This window comes from Neolamprologus multifasciatus, chromosome 14 (assembly GCF_963576455.1).
Source record: "Neolamprologus multifasciatus chromosome 14, fNeoMul1.2, whole genome shotgun sequence".
NCBI classification, from domain to species: Eukaryota; Metazoa; Chordata; class Actinopteri; order Cichliformes; family Cichlidae; genus Neolamprologus; species Neolamprologus multifasciatus.
The window spans coordinates 13,765,762-13,779,472 of NC_140452.1; the positions used below are offsets into that span (position 1 = coordinate 13,765,762).

Here is a 13,711-nt window from a genome sequence, read left to right on the forward strand (position 1 = left end):
TATATATTAAATTGAGTTGAATTAAAATATAAAGACAGAATGCAATAACTTACTTATCACTGAAATTCAGTGCTTAATAGAAAATAGGACATGTTGAAAAATACCAAATATTGCGGCTGATTGATAATAAAAACAAAAACACAGGGCAAAGGGACATATTTGCAACTTTCTGGCATTACCTTGTCTTTTAATTGCACTTAATTGCACAGCATTTACTATAGTTTCCAAAAAATACATATTTTTTTCCATTAATAAGTGATTTTTAGTTACTTAAAAATTCAGGACGTCTTTATATTTTAGCACCCAAACTGTTTAATAAAGTGAAATAAGCCAGACCTTTCATGAAAAGGTCATTGTCTGGATGGGAGCATTTGTTGCTTCAAAACCTGCATTTATTGTTCAGCGTTTATAGAGCCTTAGCTGAAGTTTCATCTGTGCACTAATCCACCTCCATATCATCATGGATGCTGGTTGAGTTTGAGCATTAATGATGAGCCAGATATTTCTCCTCCTCTTTCGCGCAAATACATATATATCAAGTACATTTGATAATGGTTTGATTATTTGATGATGTATATACAGTATTCTCTGGATTCTACTAATTGTTCAATAATTGATTGAACAACTGATCATGAAATCCCCTGTTTTATTTCCTTAATCGTTCGTCCTTTGCATTGAGTTTTTATGCTTCACAGCTTTTGTTTTGTTGCACTTGTCCCCAATTTTTTGAAACATGGTGATGGCACCAAACCAAAAAACACTATCTCCGTTTATGATACAATTTTTTGTACTGAAATGAATAATGCTATCTGCTGTTGAGATGTATTTTATCGTGATCATGATCATCATTTCTTTTTAACAAAAATATTTTTTCTATTTGCCATATCAGAAGACTCAAAACAGGACAATTCAAAAAGTAACTGGATTTTTGTTTGAAGACTATATTTTCTTTCTTTTGTGCTCTCCCCTCTAGTGGAATTGTGACTGAAATTGCTGGCAGTGGTCGGAGGGTTCATTCATTATATTTTTTCACTGGCTGTCAGCGGCGTGATTGAATATCTGTGATATGGTCAGACTATCATGCTCCAGCAGACTGAGTCCCTCTGCCATCCACATGGTGGATTAATGGTGTGATCTCTTTGACCGATTTACTTTGTGTGCAATGCAGGCAAATTGGACAGCTTGTTCCCAGATGACAGCTATATAGATATGGGAGAGATTGACGTGGGGCGTAAGGTCGCACAGCAGATTCCTCCTGGCATCTTCTGGAGATCCCAGGTCTTCATTGATCATCCCATGTACCTAAAGTTTAATGTGTCCCTAAGTAAAGATGCCTTAGTGGGGATCTATGGAAGGAGAGGTCTTCCTCCATCACACACACAGGTAGGCAATATTTACATGTCACTGATGCTATCACAGTAAATGTATTCTACTGCACTTATGACAGGTGAGTGCAGAATCTAAATGGTCGATGCACTTAGCATGGTGCCAAATCGTGTTACTCAATGTTGTGTTTTGTTTGCAAAAGACAATGGTGTATTGTAAATGTGATGTTTTGTTAAACAATTTCCAATCATGCCTGCATTGTACAAGGATTCTTCTTCTTTTCCCATTCTTCTTCTGCCACAGAATATAAATTGGGATATTGTTTAAAAGAATCTATCTAGCCATGTAGGAACGTGTCATGAATGCAAATCAATTCCGAGTTTTCTCTATTCTATTAAAAATCGCTTTCTTGTTGCAGAAAGAATTTATGGAAAACTTCTTCAGGTTCAATACAATCTGAGAGTCGCACAAAAATATTGGGCAGATTTTCCGTCTGTATGTAGCCGAGAATGAGACACGTCATGTTATTAATCATACCTTGCCACTTGCTTCGCACAGATGAGATTACTTCTGTAAATGCAAGTGCAGTTCAGCAGAATTGTTTATAGCATGAATTTTGTTTCCGCTAATGTCCAGTGATATTGATTTTTCAGTCAGCCAACAAAGTTGCCTGTTTCCTCTATTTATGCTTCAAAGAAAATCATCTAGAGTGGAGTTTTCGTAATGTGGCTGATTACACATAGAATGGCAGATGAGTCAAGATTCCCTTCCTTATGTAAATGAAAAAGAAACGCCGTCTCATTGGTATTCATTGACTCAAAGCTGATGTGAAGCAAATCGGTGCAGATGTTATTTGGTAAACACTAACTTTACTTTAATTCCTCCAGCTTCCCTTTTTTCCACTGTAATAGTTTCAAACAAAGCTTTTATAAGATATGCGGACTCTGAAATTATCTCAGCCCATCCAGCCACGATGTGCCAAGACTTAACTCAAGCTCCTCTAGAATGATGAGTTATTCATGCAGACCAAATGATGCTCCACTATAAAGAGGGCTGAAAGCACTCAAGTCTCATGTGTCACTCTAATGGTGTGTCTGCGGTCCATCCATCAGTCTTTCTCACTTTCTGTGTTTCTGTCTGCAGTTTGACTTCGTGGAGCTTTTGGATGGGCGGCGGCTCCTGGCTCAAGACATCCATGGTCTGGAGGGGCCTGTGGCTATGCAGCGAAGCCTAGTACCCATCACTACACATGACACAGGCTTTATCCAGTATATGGACACAGGCATCTGGCACTTGGCCATCTACAACGATGGAAAAGAAACTGAAACTGTCTCCTTCCTCACCACTGCCATAGGTGGGTGCCCTGGGCATGACCTGCTGCTAAAACCTGTAATATCAAACCGTAATCCCTATAATACCAACCAGGAGCGACTTTACCGCAAACAGCACAGACTTGTAGGCCATGAGTCAGAAACACTGAGAGTTTAAGAGCCAAGGAAAGTGCAGGTTAATCAAGGTGAAGCTGAATATTACAAAATCAGGACATCAGTGCTATCCCACCATGCCCCTGAGTAGGGCATTGAGAGATCATAATATCCTCATTACCCTGAGTGTCTTCCGAGCGAATCAGGGGTCCAGCTTCTCAGAACCATTTGCATACAATTCAAAGTATGATTGTACCCTCCTGCTAGTGCCAGTTTTGATCACGATTTGCTCCAATTTCCATCTACTTTCCATATATCATTGTAGGAAAGATGTTTCCCTCCTCCGACTCTAACTGTGTGGCACGCGGCTGTGTTTCAGACATACGTCCTTCTTTGTGGAGGTGACTTCATTTTGTACGCTCCTCTTTGTTCTCCCTAAAGCGCCTTTGATTAGCACTGCTGTATCAAGCAAGGTGTGAGAGGGCCGAAGGTGTCGACTTTCACGGGGATGGCAGCTGGGAGCTGTTCTCACATGCTCTTTAATTAAAAGCTCCTGGGCCAGAGTCCATCTGTGACAGGGGCTGTGCCAGGCAGCAGATCGATGAGAAGCTGTCCTCAACACCAAGTGGAGACAGGCAAGAGATGCACTATGCCCTCCCGCTGTGCCAACAACAGCTGTAATTCAATACTTAATATATGATATGACACAAAAAGGGGGAGTCAGGGCAGTATGTTTACTCGTGCTTATTTCTTCTTGACTGGGTGTGCATGAAGCCCTCCTGTGGTTTACATAAGAGAAAACATAACTAGGTAAGGTAGTCTGGGGTGGGGCGAGAACTCTGTCTCGATTGAGTCGTATTGGAGCTGATCTGCTCACAGGAGCTCAGAGGGAAGCAGAGGGGCCCTTTTTAAAATGGGTCACCGGTTAAGTGCCCTTCAGCAGAAACTGAATCTTACCAACTGCCTCACTTGTATTGAGCCGTGGAGAAATGGAGTTGACCTTCAAGTAGAACAGCCCAGGTATAGAAATATATGTGAACAATATCGAACAGACACACTCAGAAACACCAGCAGCATTGTTTAAAAGACACTAAAAGTTCACTTATTTCTGTGTTTCTGACAATGCTCGTAGAAAAAATGTATATATAGATCTTTTTCCTTGCCATGAGTGTACTCTCTATGTGCAGCAAATGAAAGGTTTTCTTGGTGCACATAGCCATGCCATAATACATCTGGGGGGAAGGAGCGTCCGTGTCTTTAATCTGGGTTGCTCCTCATTACTTGGCTGTGACTCCATGGCAATGTGAAATGTGTCCCACTGAATGTTTTGTATCACAACCCTCTGGAGCATGAAGCCATTTGTCCCTGCTGCCTGGTGCCAGAAATGCTTCAGCCTAGGCACGGCAAAGCAAAGGGGAGCAAGAACCCAGCACCACTGTCTTACTCTATGTCCCATTTAACTCTCCAGCAGAAGTTCTTTCTGTATACAACCACCCATCATCCAAAGGTATTGAGCAACCTTAGAGAGCATGGCAAGTCGCTGATTAAACTTGCCTACTGCGCACTACTCTGTCCTCACCGACTGGAGACCCACACAATAGTTAGCTCCCCTCATATGAAGGGTAATGAATTTCAATGAAGCTCTGCTTGAATCCATGATTTATGCGCTGGCCTATGTTGAGTGTGTGGCTAAGAGATATTCAGGGCCTCCTTTCCATGCTCTCAGAGGAATCAGCCAATAGACATGGCCAATGTGCAGTCTACTAAACTGCAGCATTCAGAACAGAAGCACTCCAGTTCATGATTACTTAATTAAGTGTGTATGTTGCAATGTTACAATGTTGCTCACCTATCAAATATCTCTGATATAGATACGATAACCTCTGTTATTGATGCTGGTATTCTAATGTCAGGATATTGCGTTTGAATATCTCAGAGCCTTTCTTTATGAAAAATAATGGTAACCTATTTGAATCTATTGTATAAAGTGCAAATCTGGAATGTAATTATAAATCTGGGTGGGAATTGTTAATAGCTGGCTTGTAGACATCTCATATTCCTTTTCCCTAACCTTCAATCACTGCCCTACCTACACTGCTGGTCTCTGTAGCTTTGAGCAAAAAGTCCAAGCCTGCTGCTATAGTTAGATGTTCTTGTTGGAAGCCATCAAAACCCCACCAAAGTGTTGATTGCCTCAACCATGCCAGAGGATAGTTTCTCCTGCATCCCTTCACTAACACAAAATGGCAAAGGCAAGCCTGCAGCACATTAGATATCCGCAGCATTTCTCTGCTCGCTGCCTACTCCTCCTCCTTTTTGCTGTATCTCTGGTCTGCCTGTATCTCTTTCTCCCTCCTCTCTTTGTCTTTTTTTCTTCCTCGGTCTTGCATTGCATCCTCAGTGATGATTGACTCTCCAGAGTAAAGGGAAGCTGAATCCATGGCTCACATTTCTAGCCATTTGTGGAGCACAAGAGATTCTTTGTTCTGTAAGTTTTGCCTCAGAGTTTCTGCTGCCTGAAGGCAATGGACAAGATTGAATATTTTTCAGCACCATTTCAGGCTTAATTCAGTGAGCATTGTGCTTCAGATTCCTGCTGCTGTCTGCAGAGATCAGTGGTCAGTCTTATTTCTAATAAAAGCAAGTGCCGGGACGTGGTTCTGTAGCACAAATAACTGTTTTGCCAATTAATTTGATTTAGTTAGAGGGATTGCTAGAGGAAAGCTTGGAAAGAGTGTGCGTGCTTTGCTGATTGTTTGCATCAAAGTGCCTCAGTTTAAAGCCATACAGTTAATTGCAATGGCCACGTCCAAACACTGCATGCAAAATGTAAATGACACAGTTTTACAACTTACAGTGTAAAACTGAGATCACAGAATAACTCACAATGCCGTCAGATTTACCAGTCACAGCAGATAAATGCGGGTTCCAGAGTTGCAGACACTGTGCCATAAAAGAGTTAATTAGGCAGCTAGTACATGTGGTACTTAAGAGACTTTAATTCCTTTGTAACTTTTCGTAGAAGCCTGAATAATTAGAACTTGTACCCTTTTAGCGAAAGCTCATATTTGTTGTGAAACATTAGCAACACTCAAAATGTTTTGCATTGAAAAAGAAATGTTGACAGGATTGGATCCCCCATGCTTATGACTGTCATTAGCAAAGGGATAATAATCAACCCAAAGAAAATGAGTGGGAAGAAAATTGTTTTTCAAACCACATTACTCAGAAAATCTTTTGATTGCTCTCTTGCAGACTCTATTGATGACTGTCCCAGTAACTGCTTTGGGAACGGTGACTGTATTGCTGGAACATGTCACTGCTTTTTAGGATTCAAAGGACCTGACTGTGGGCGAGGTGAGTCACTATCTCACTCATGTTACCTCTGTTAATCATTCACATGCATTTTCCAATTTATATTCTCTGCATGGCTCGAACAAAACAATTTTACTCCACAATTGCTTTAGTTGTACTTAAGACCTGTTTTATTTAATTAGGCAGTAATACTCGAAATGGTTCAGTACTCATACTGGAGTATTGGGTTGCATATGAAAGAACTCTATAAAAAGCTTTAGATTATAGGGCTAGTATTCACTCATTCTTTCAATTATTCAAGAAAGGCTCTATTAGTTTTTCTCCACATAAAAACAAATTCAGGCAGTGTGTTAGAATGATGGTAGGTGGTTTTTGTTACCTCTTTACACATACTGAACTGCCATCTGTTATCCATGTGTTGATCAGCACCGTGCTTGCCACTTTAATTCAGCTAATTTTTGTTCTTATGTTTTTTACCAGCCATTGTTAAGACGTTAGATATTTGTTGGCTGCCTTTGTTAGAATATATGGCACATCTGCTCTAGATGCCAAGGTACAGTAGTTTGTGCTAAATAATATTTACCAGACAGGACACCCTTTAACATTTTGGTCATTGTCAGAGCGAGGCTTTAGCAAACACTCACTATTCTTTGTGCATGAAGAAGTCCATTCAGATGGATGTATGCTGTCTGCTCTTTTCAAAGCTGCCTGTCCAGTGCTATGCAGTGGGAATGGTCAATACCTAAAAGGTCGCTGCATGTGTCACAGCGGCTGGAAGGGCTCGGAGTGTGACGTTCCCACCAACCAGTGCATTGACATCACTTGCAGCAACCACGGGATCTGTATAGTCGGGACTTGTATCTGCAACCCTGGCTACAAGGGGGAAAACTGTGAAGAAGGTGATTGTTTTAATATGTCATGGTTATGTATCCTAAACTAATAAAATCCTACATAATGTGGCTGCTGTAACCACCATCTTAGCCTGTTAGTGCTTGACATTTTACTCATAATGGGAATGGCTATTAAGTTGGTATGGCTTACAGTCTGTTGAGTAGTAAAGACAGGACATCCTCTATGAAGAGCATTATAGCCATAACAGTTCATAATCCGCATCCTAGGTGACTTTTCCTGTATAAATCATGGCTATAAGGCATTATGTTAATGGAAACAGTCCATTTATTGTCTGAAATTCTGACAAAAAGTCTGATGTTAATCTTATGGGAACTTCAGATTCATCCTTTGCTGGATAAGGCTTGACCAGATAAGATTGAAGGAGCCATTGTGTTTGTCAGCTCTTGAAGGCTCTCATTTCAAGATGAAAAATGGACCCTGGGAGTTTGATAAATGGGGGTTTCTGACATCCATAGGCCCCCATTCTATTTTAGGTGGAGCGTTAGCCATAAGGAGTGGAGGCGAATGTGGACGAGAGCCCTTTAACATTTTTACCTTTCTTCCATATGACCTTCAGCCACAATGATTAATTGCCAGGAGAGAGTTTCTTGTCAGTTAGCCTCTGATCTTTGTGCCTTGTGCCCAAACCATCTGCTAAGAGGCAAGAGATCCTGTTTGTCTTACTATAACAGCCTTTATAGCCATTTATGTCATGGTAAAGGGGAGCTGCCATGCCATGGCCTACAGCTCACAGTGACTAGACATCGCTCCTGCTTGGTGCCCGTTTGCCATCTGTGTGTACCATGTAAATATTGTTTGGTAGAAAAAAAAACGTTAATATTGTGATCATACTCTCCCACAACTCTTGTTCCTTTCAAAGTGAACACTCATTTAGCACGTCAAGGGAAGGCATTAATTTGATATTTGTTGACTAATTGAACTTGTAGGGTGTGCACTGAGACAGTGTACAAAAGCCACTGCATGGGAAGCAAATGCAAACTCTTCAAACTGTCTAGAAACTAGAGTTGACTATCTAGTCTTGCCTAGAGGTCTGGCTGTTGCCCCAGGCTTTCCTTACCATTCCTGTACATCCTGGTAATGGTTTTGTTTTATTCAACTTTGAATTATGCATTATGGTGGCTTTGTTTTGCGAGAAACATGCTCTTATTAAACAGCCTTCGCTCTCTGAGAGGATTTTTTGCTGTGAGATAATGGGAGGGTGCCAGCACAAGCGTGGGCAGTACCTGTAGTTTTGTGCAATGAGACACACTGTGAAAACAGCCATTTAATTAGCTTCTCTGTAAATCTTGTCACTGATTTTTGAAAAAAAGATGGACTTCCTTGAATAATTTACCCCCATTGGACACGAGCTAAGCTGAGTGTATCTGCAGCTGAACCGCAGCCTATTCCAGTTGCCATTGTACTTTGGCTCAAATAGAGATGCCAGGTTGCCTCTGAAAGAGAGAAACAGCAGGTGACTAGTGTGTCTAACACTCTCTCTTTGGAACCTTTTTAGTGGACTGCCTGGATCCAACATGCTCAGGCCGAGGGGTTTGCGTCCAGGGAGAGTGTCACTGCTTTGTCGGGTGGGGAGGGCCAGGATGTGAGAGCCCTAGGGCCTCCTGCATGGACCAGTGCTCTGGACACGGAGCTTTCCTGGCAGACACAGGAACCTGCAGCTGTGATCCCAACTGGACAGGCCATGACTGTGCTACAGGTGAGTACTTCACTCAAAACAGAGTAAATATTGGCGAAAGCCCTTCTCACAGGCCAGTGCTGATTTAACTCTGATTAGCAAGTAAAAAAAAAAAAGCAGAGCATCCACAGAAAATGTTGCCTTCAGTTCAGTTCAGTTAAATGTTTCTTAGTAGTCTTAGGACATACACAATTATTAATGTAGCTTTTCAAAGACATAGAAAAAAAACAAAATGTAAATACTGAAGTAGTTTATTACTTTTATCTTGGCATCTGCTCAGCACTGTGAGAGAATACGGTAGCAGGCTTATAGTAGCTAATATAATTATAGGTGATATGTATAATAATTTTCAGGTTTAATGCCTTGACATCTCTTTTAGTGTACCTTTGGTAATTGCTTTTATCCTTTCAGAGGTAAACATTTGTTACTTTCTTTAAAGAATATGGCTCACATAAAAGCCATAATTATTCTCATCAGTGATCAGTAGGAGGTCCTTCGATGGCTATCAGATTCTTTTGATTTGGTTCTAAATGTAATTCTCTTACAAATGGTTTTAGCTGTAGAAAAAGGAACGACATAGATAACAGAGATGTTGTCAGAGCCATGATCTAATGCAAGTTTTCGCTCTTTTTTGAGTTCTGGATTTCTTTACATCGGTGCATTGGTTCACAGCTGATGGTACTTTTTTCCTGATCTGAAGTTTTGTTCCTATTGCGTTCATCTCGTCCATGGGGAATGCCCTCTCTTGTTATTCAAAGTGTAGAAACAGCATAAGATACAGTTTCATAGCTAGAATATACCTTCTACAGGATGTAAGCACGAAAAAAGGTTTTGTGTTTTTTACAATATAGGTTACAAGAAGTATTTTTTTTAATTGAAACTAGCAGTAGATTCTTAAAGTGCCGCGAAACATAGGTAACATCAGATTTGCACTCTGAGAAGTCTAACCAAATTCACATTAAAGGAAAATAAATCTGACTAAATAAAATCTAAATAAAATCTGAAGAATTTAAAAATTCACTCGACATATAAATGTGTTTATATTTGTTGACTGTATTTGTAGTAGATGGAAGTTTCAGAGAGCTCCAGCTCAAATTTGTTTATACAGGGACCAGAACAATTTTCAGTATTTTTATTTGCACACGATTTGGATCCTCAGAAAATATTTTTGAAAAGACTATTTTAATGAACTAGTTGCTTTGCTTCACGAATCCTTTTATATTCTTGGCAGACGCAATGACCTATTAGGTAATCCTGAGGATTTTATGGGGAAATGGGCAGTTAGTCTGAGTTTGCCTCACAGAGAAAAAAAGCTGGCTTTTTATTCTCCTTTATCCTGCTCATTGTAGAGTTGTCTGTGGTCTAATACGACACTAAGCTTGGTGGTAGGGTAGTATAGTTGGCACCGATAACCTTTCAGACATGGCAAAGAAAAAGATGGAAAGCTTTCGATACATTTTTCAAGATTCTTCATCGCCTCTTGCACTATTCTTTTAAGTCAGAAACTCGTTTTCTCGTGTTGCTTTGGGACAGTACAGCCTAGGTGAGCACGGTTGGTATAATGCTGTTAGTAGCCATAAAACAATGCCTGAGGTTTTATGTCCTTTAATATGTGTGTTTTTATGCCATTTTTGCTATTCCTCCACCCAGAGGAAAGTTTGTTTACTCTGTCCTTTAGTGCAAATGGTAACTGCCATCATGGGAATGGGGGTATTTCTCACTGTGGGCTCCTCTGGCCACAGATAATGAGGGTTTGCCTGCAGGCTGTAATTGGATCTTTATCATGTTAAAGGTTTCTACTTTGTTCCAAGTGAACAGTTGTCTCACAGTCAGTTTGAGTCTGTTTTCTCTGACCACTGTGTGTTGTAATAACTCTTTGAGTTTATGGGAGGGGGGGGATTGTGTGTGTGTGGGGTTTTTTTCCGCATTTTTCTTGATTTTTTAAAAAAAAAAAATTTTGTTCTTGAGCTCAATCACTGTTGTTTACTTACATGTTCACTATGCTCACTATGCTCATTACTACTTCCTTCTTAACTGTAATATTTTTTCAGAGGACGTAGAAGGTGTAGTTTGAGAGAGAATATTTTATTCATAAAATGATTTATAAGCTCTAACTATTCCGTGTTTGCATGTGATTTCCGTTTGTTTGTATGTTGGTGTGCATAAGCAGCCTGTCAGGCACTAATACTGCCAGCACACTTTACCTAAAAATCAAAAGTCAGATGGAAAATCAGCATTTGCATACTTTGTGCTGAGCTGTAATTAGCAGAAGAGAGTGATTCTGATAAAAGCTTTTTAAGCTGGTAATGCCATGTTATGGTTTGTGGCTGAAAATACCACTCTGATTTAATTTGTAACAATGGCAAAATAGGCACTGTAAAGGCAGTAATTGACTTATTACAAGATTTTACCTCCAGTTTGGTCCCCTGTGGTCAAATTTGAATTGGCTTGGCTAATAAGCCAGGAATACATGGCTATTGTTCATCGTTGCCCATACTGCTAAGCCCCTTTTATTACAAAGTAGTTAATAAAGAGGTTAACATTTCAATGAGATTCATAAGTAATCTGTCAGCGTTTAATTTCTTTCAGCTTTCAGCTTGTCATACTCTCCCTCGAGTTCATGTGATGAGGGTAATGTCCCAGGCTCTATCACACCCAGTCAGGGAGGTCTTTCAGCTGCCACACAATAGCATCAGCAAGGCTTTACTGCAGCGCTGTCTTTCAGTCTCCTTCATTGCGTCAGTGTACTTCTTCCTCTCGTGTGCAGCACTTAGAGAAAATGAAGAAGAAAAAACCCCCCCACCAAAAACCAGTGTATTCATATCCTCTGCTTCAAATCATTTTGTGGAATCTTGCCTCCTTCCTGTAGACCACGGTAGAACATGTTGCAAAGCTTTGACTGCTTCGTGTACAAGAAGGAACATAACGTTTACAGTTTAATCAAAATGGCAGAAGTGACATTGTTGCCATTTCTACAAAAAGTTTCAGCTGAGCATTTTTTCCTCTTCACGCCTTTTGTAGCACAAAAAGCTAAATTTACAAAAGAGGAGAAGAGGAGAGGAAAAGAATAAGTCTGCTAAGGCTGCCACAATCCTTGTCTTTTCTTGGTAATGGACTTATTAGATTTGTATTGTCAAAAAGGATTGCCCCTTATGAGGTGCAGGAATTTCTTTTCAGCTGCCATCAGACAAGGTAGTGGAGCGTGGCTGCCTTTCCTTGACAATAAATTCTGGATTTGTCTTTTTTTTCACCCTTGTCGCCTTGTCCCATCACCGCCTTGTCTTCCCTTTCCATCCCACTTCCACCCCACCCCCCTCCTTTTCTTTCTTTCTGTCTTCCCCCCGCTCTCTTTTTTTTTGTCCCTTTCTATTTCTCTGTCTCCCACAGAGATTTGTGCATCGGACTGTGGTGGTCATGGCATTTGTGTTTCGGGCACCTGCCGCTGTGACGACGGCTGGATGGGCACTGGGTGTGACCAGAGGGCGTGTCACCCACGCTGCAACGAACATGGCACTTGTAAGGACGGCAAATGCGAATGCAGTCCAGGTTGGAACGGAGAACACTGCACTATTGGTAAGATGGGAATAGGTTTTGGGTTTGGTTGGGGCGGGTGGTGTCTCTGTGTTTGGGAGGGGTTTGGAAGGCCAACAAAGGCAAAGACTGACAGTCTGCCTGCCTGTGTGAAGGGAAGGGTCTAGGTGGAGAAGAGTGGGAAAAGCATGCTTAATTGAATTTGTGCAACTCAGTAAAGCATGAACAGGTTTACTCAAGGATCTGAAGCTTGCCTTCATGCATTTTAATGTGGGAATGTGCTAAGGTGTCCTTTCATTTTACTCATCCTTTTCCTCATCTTTTTCTTTGCTCCCTTTCCGTTTACTATTAATTTCAAATGCTTACACGTGAGTCGTTGTGAGTAGGTCAACCACTGCTTTTCGCGGTGTTTATGCTAGCGATTGTTCCCCTCCAAACACTTGCAAAGTAAGGTTTTCAAAACCTTGACTGAATGTCAAGAGCTTTCCTGAAAACCTTGGCTCACATAAGCCAGTAAAAAGTTTCAGCCTACATTATATGCTGTGTATTTTGCAGTGGTTCTATGCTAGGAATAGTTCATGGATTGATCATTTTGGTATAGTTTTTGTATTTTTGGGGGTGAGAAAAGAAAACAGTTTATAATTAAAAAGAGCAGCATGGTCTACACAACACTTTAGATTGAAAATGTGCTTTCAGCATGTTTGCTTTGATGGAGGTGGCACTCCCGCTGTGAGCGTTTTGTGAGCATTTTTCTGTCACCGGGAACTGGTGACTGCAGTAATATGCAAACATCACAGTGCCCCCAAGTTGTTATCATAACTAAGCAGTAGTTGACCTCTGTTTGTGACCTGTCCTCTTTGTTTCACATGCCCTTGTTTGACAGGATGACATGAAGATAATTTAGTTCTGCTGTTGGATTTCTGAGGTTTGACAGTTTCATTTTAACTTGAGGTCATTAAGAGAAGTGTTTTAATGCAGTTAGCTTTCTGATATTTCTGATATTTTGTGTCAACGCTGTCAAACCTCCATTAAACATCGGAGAAAATCCACAGGATATGCTATGTGTTGTCTGCTTTGCAAGACTGCAACTTTGGCATTTTGTGTTCATGTATGGATGCATCTCTTCGCTTCTCTTCTCTTGATAATATTGGATAAGCTATTTGAATGGATTTATAGAGCTATATAAAAGATGTACCAATCAATTGACCACAGACTGCAATTGGTTGGCAGCCTGGACCGGTGACCAGCCAGTTAGTCTCATATATGTCTGTGGATCCACTTCATGCATGGATAACACAGCCCGACAGACATGCTAACATGTCATTAGCATGTGTCTGTGGCCATAAGCAAGTTTTTTTTATTCTGATTATTGTGGAAGACGCAAAATTCTCCAAACCTTTGTAGCAATAAACGTGACACTAGCTAGACTGAAGCCAGCAGACTAAGTAAGAGTCTCACTATGAGTAGTGAAAATATCTAAGCTGTTACCATGAAAATTATGGAGATGGGTAAAAAACAGAAAAGGGTT

At 40.7% G+C, this 13,711-nt stretch overlaps 1 protein-coding gene across 13 annotated transcripts in view; it reads left to right on the forward strand.

The window, feature by feature from the left end:
* Window positions 1–13,711, forward strand: part of tenm4 (teneurin transmembrane protein 4) — a 150,788-nt gene that overhangs the window by 81,356 nt on the left and 55,721 nt on the right. For all 13 annotated transcript variants that reach the window (XM_085131021.1, XM_085131020.1, XM_085131023.1 and 10 more), the window contains 6 exons: window positions 1,169–1,383; window positions 2,470–2,680; window positions 6,006–6,107; window positions 6,770–6,964; window positions 8,473–8,673; window positions 12,040–12,225. In XM_085131021.1, the coding sequence (XP_084987147.1) occupies window positions 1,169–1,383; window positions 2,470–2,680; window positions 6,006–6,107; window positions 6,770–6,964; window positions 8,473–8,673; window positions 12,040–12,225 (1,110 nt within the window). The remainder of the gene's footprint in view (window positions 1–1,168; window positions 1,384–2,469; window positions 2,681–6,005; window positions 6,108–6,769; window positions 6,965–8,472; window positions 8,674–12,039; window positions 12,226–13,711) is intronic.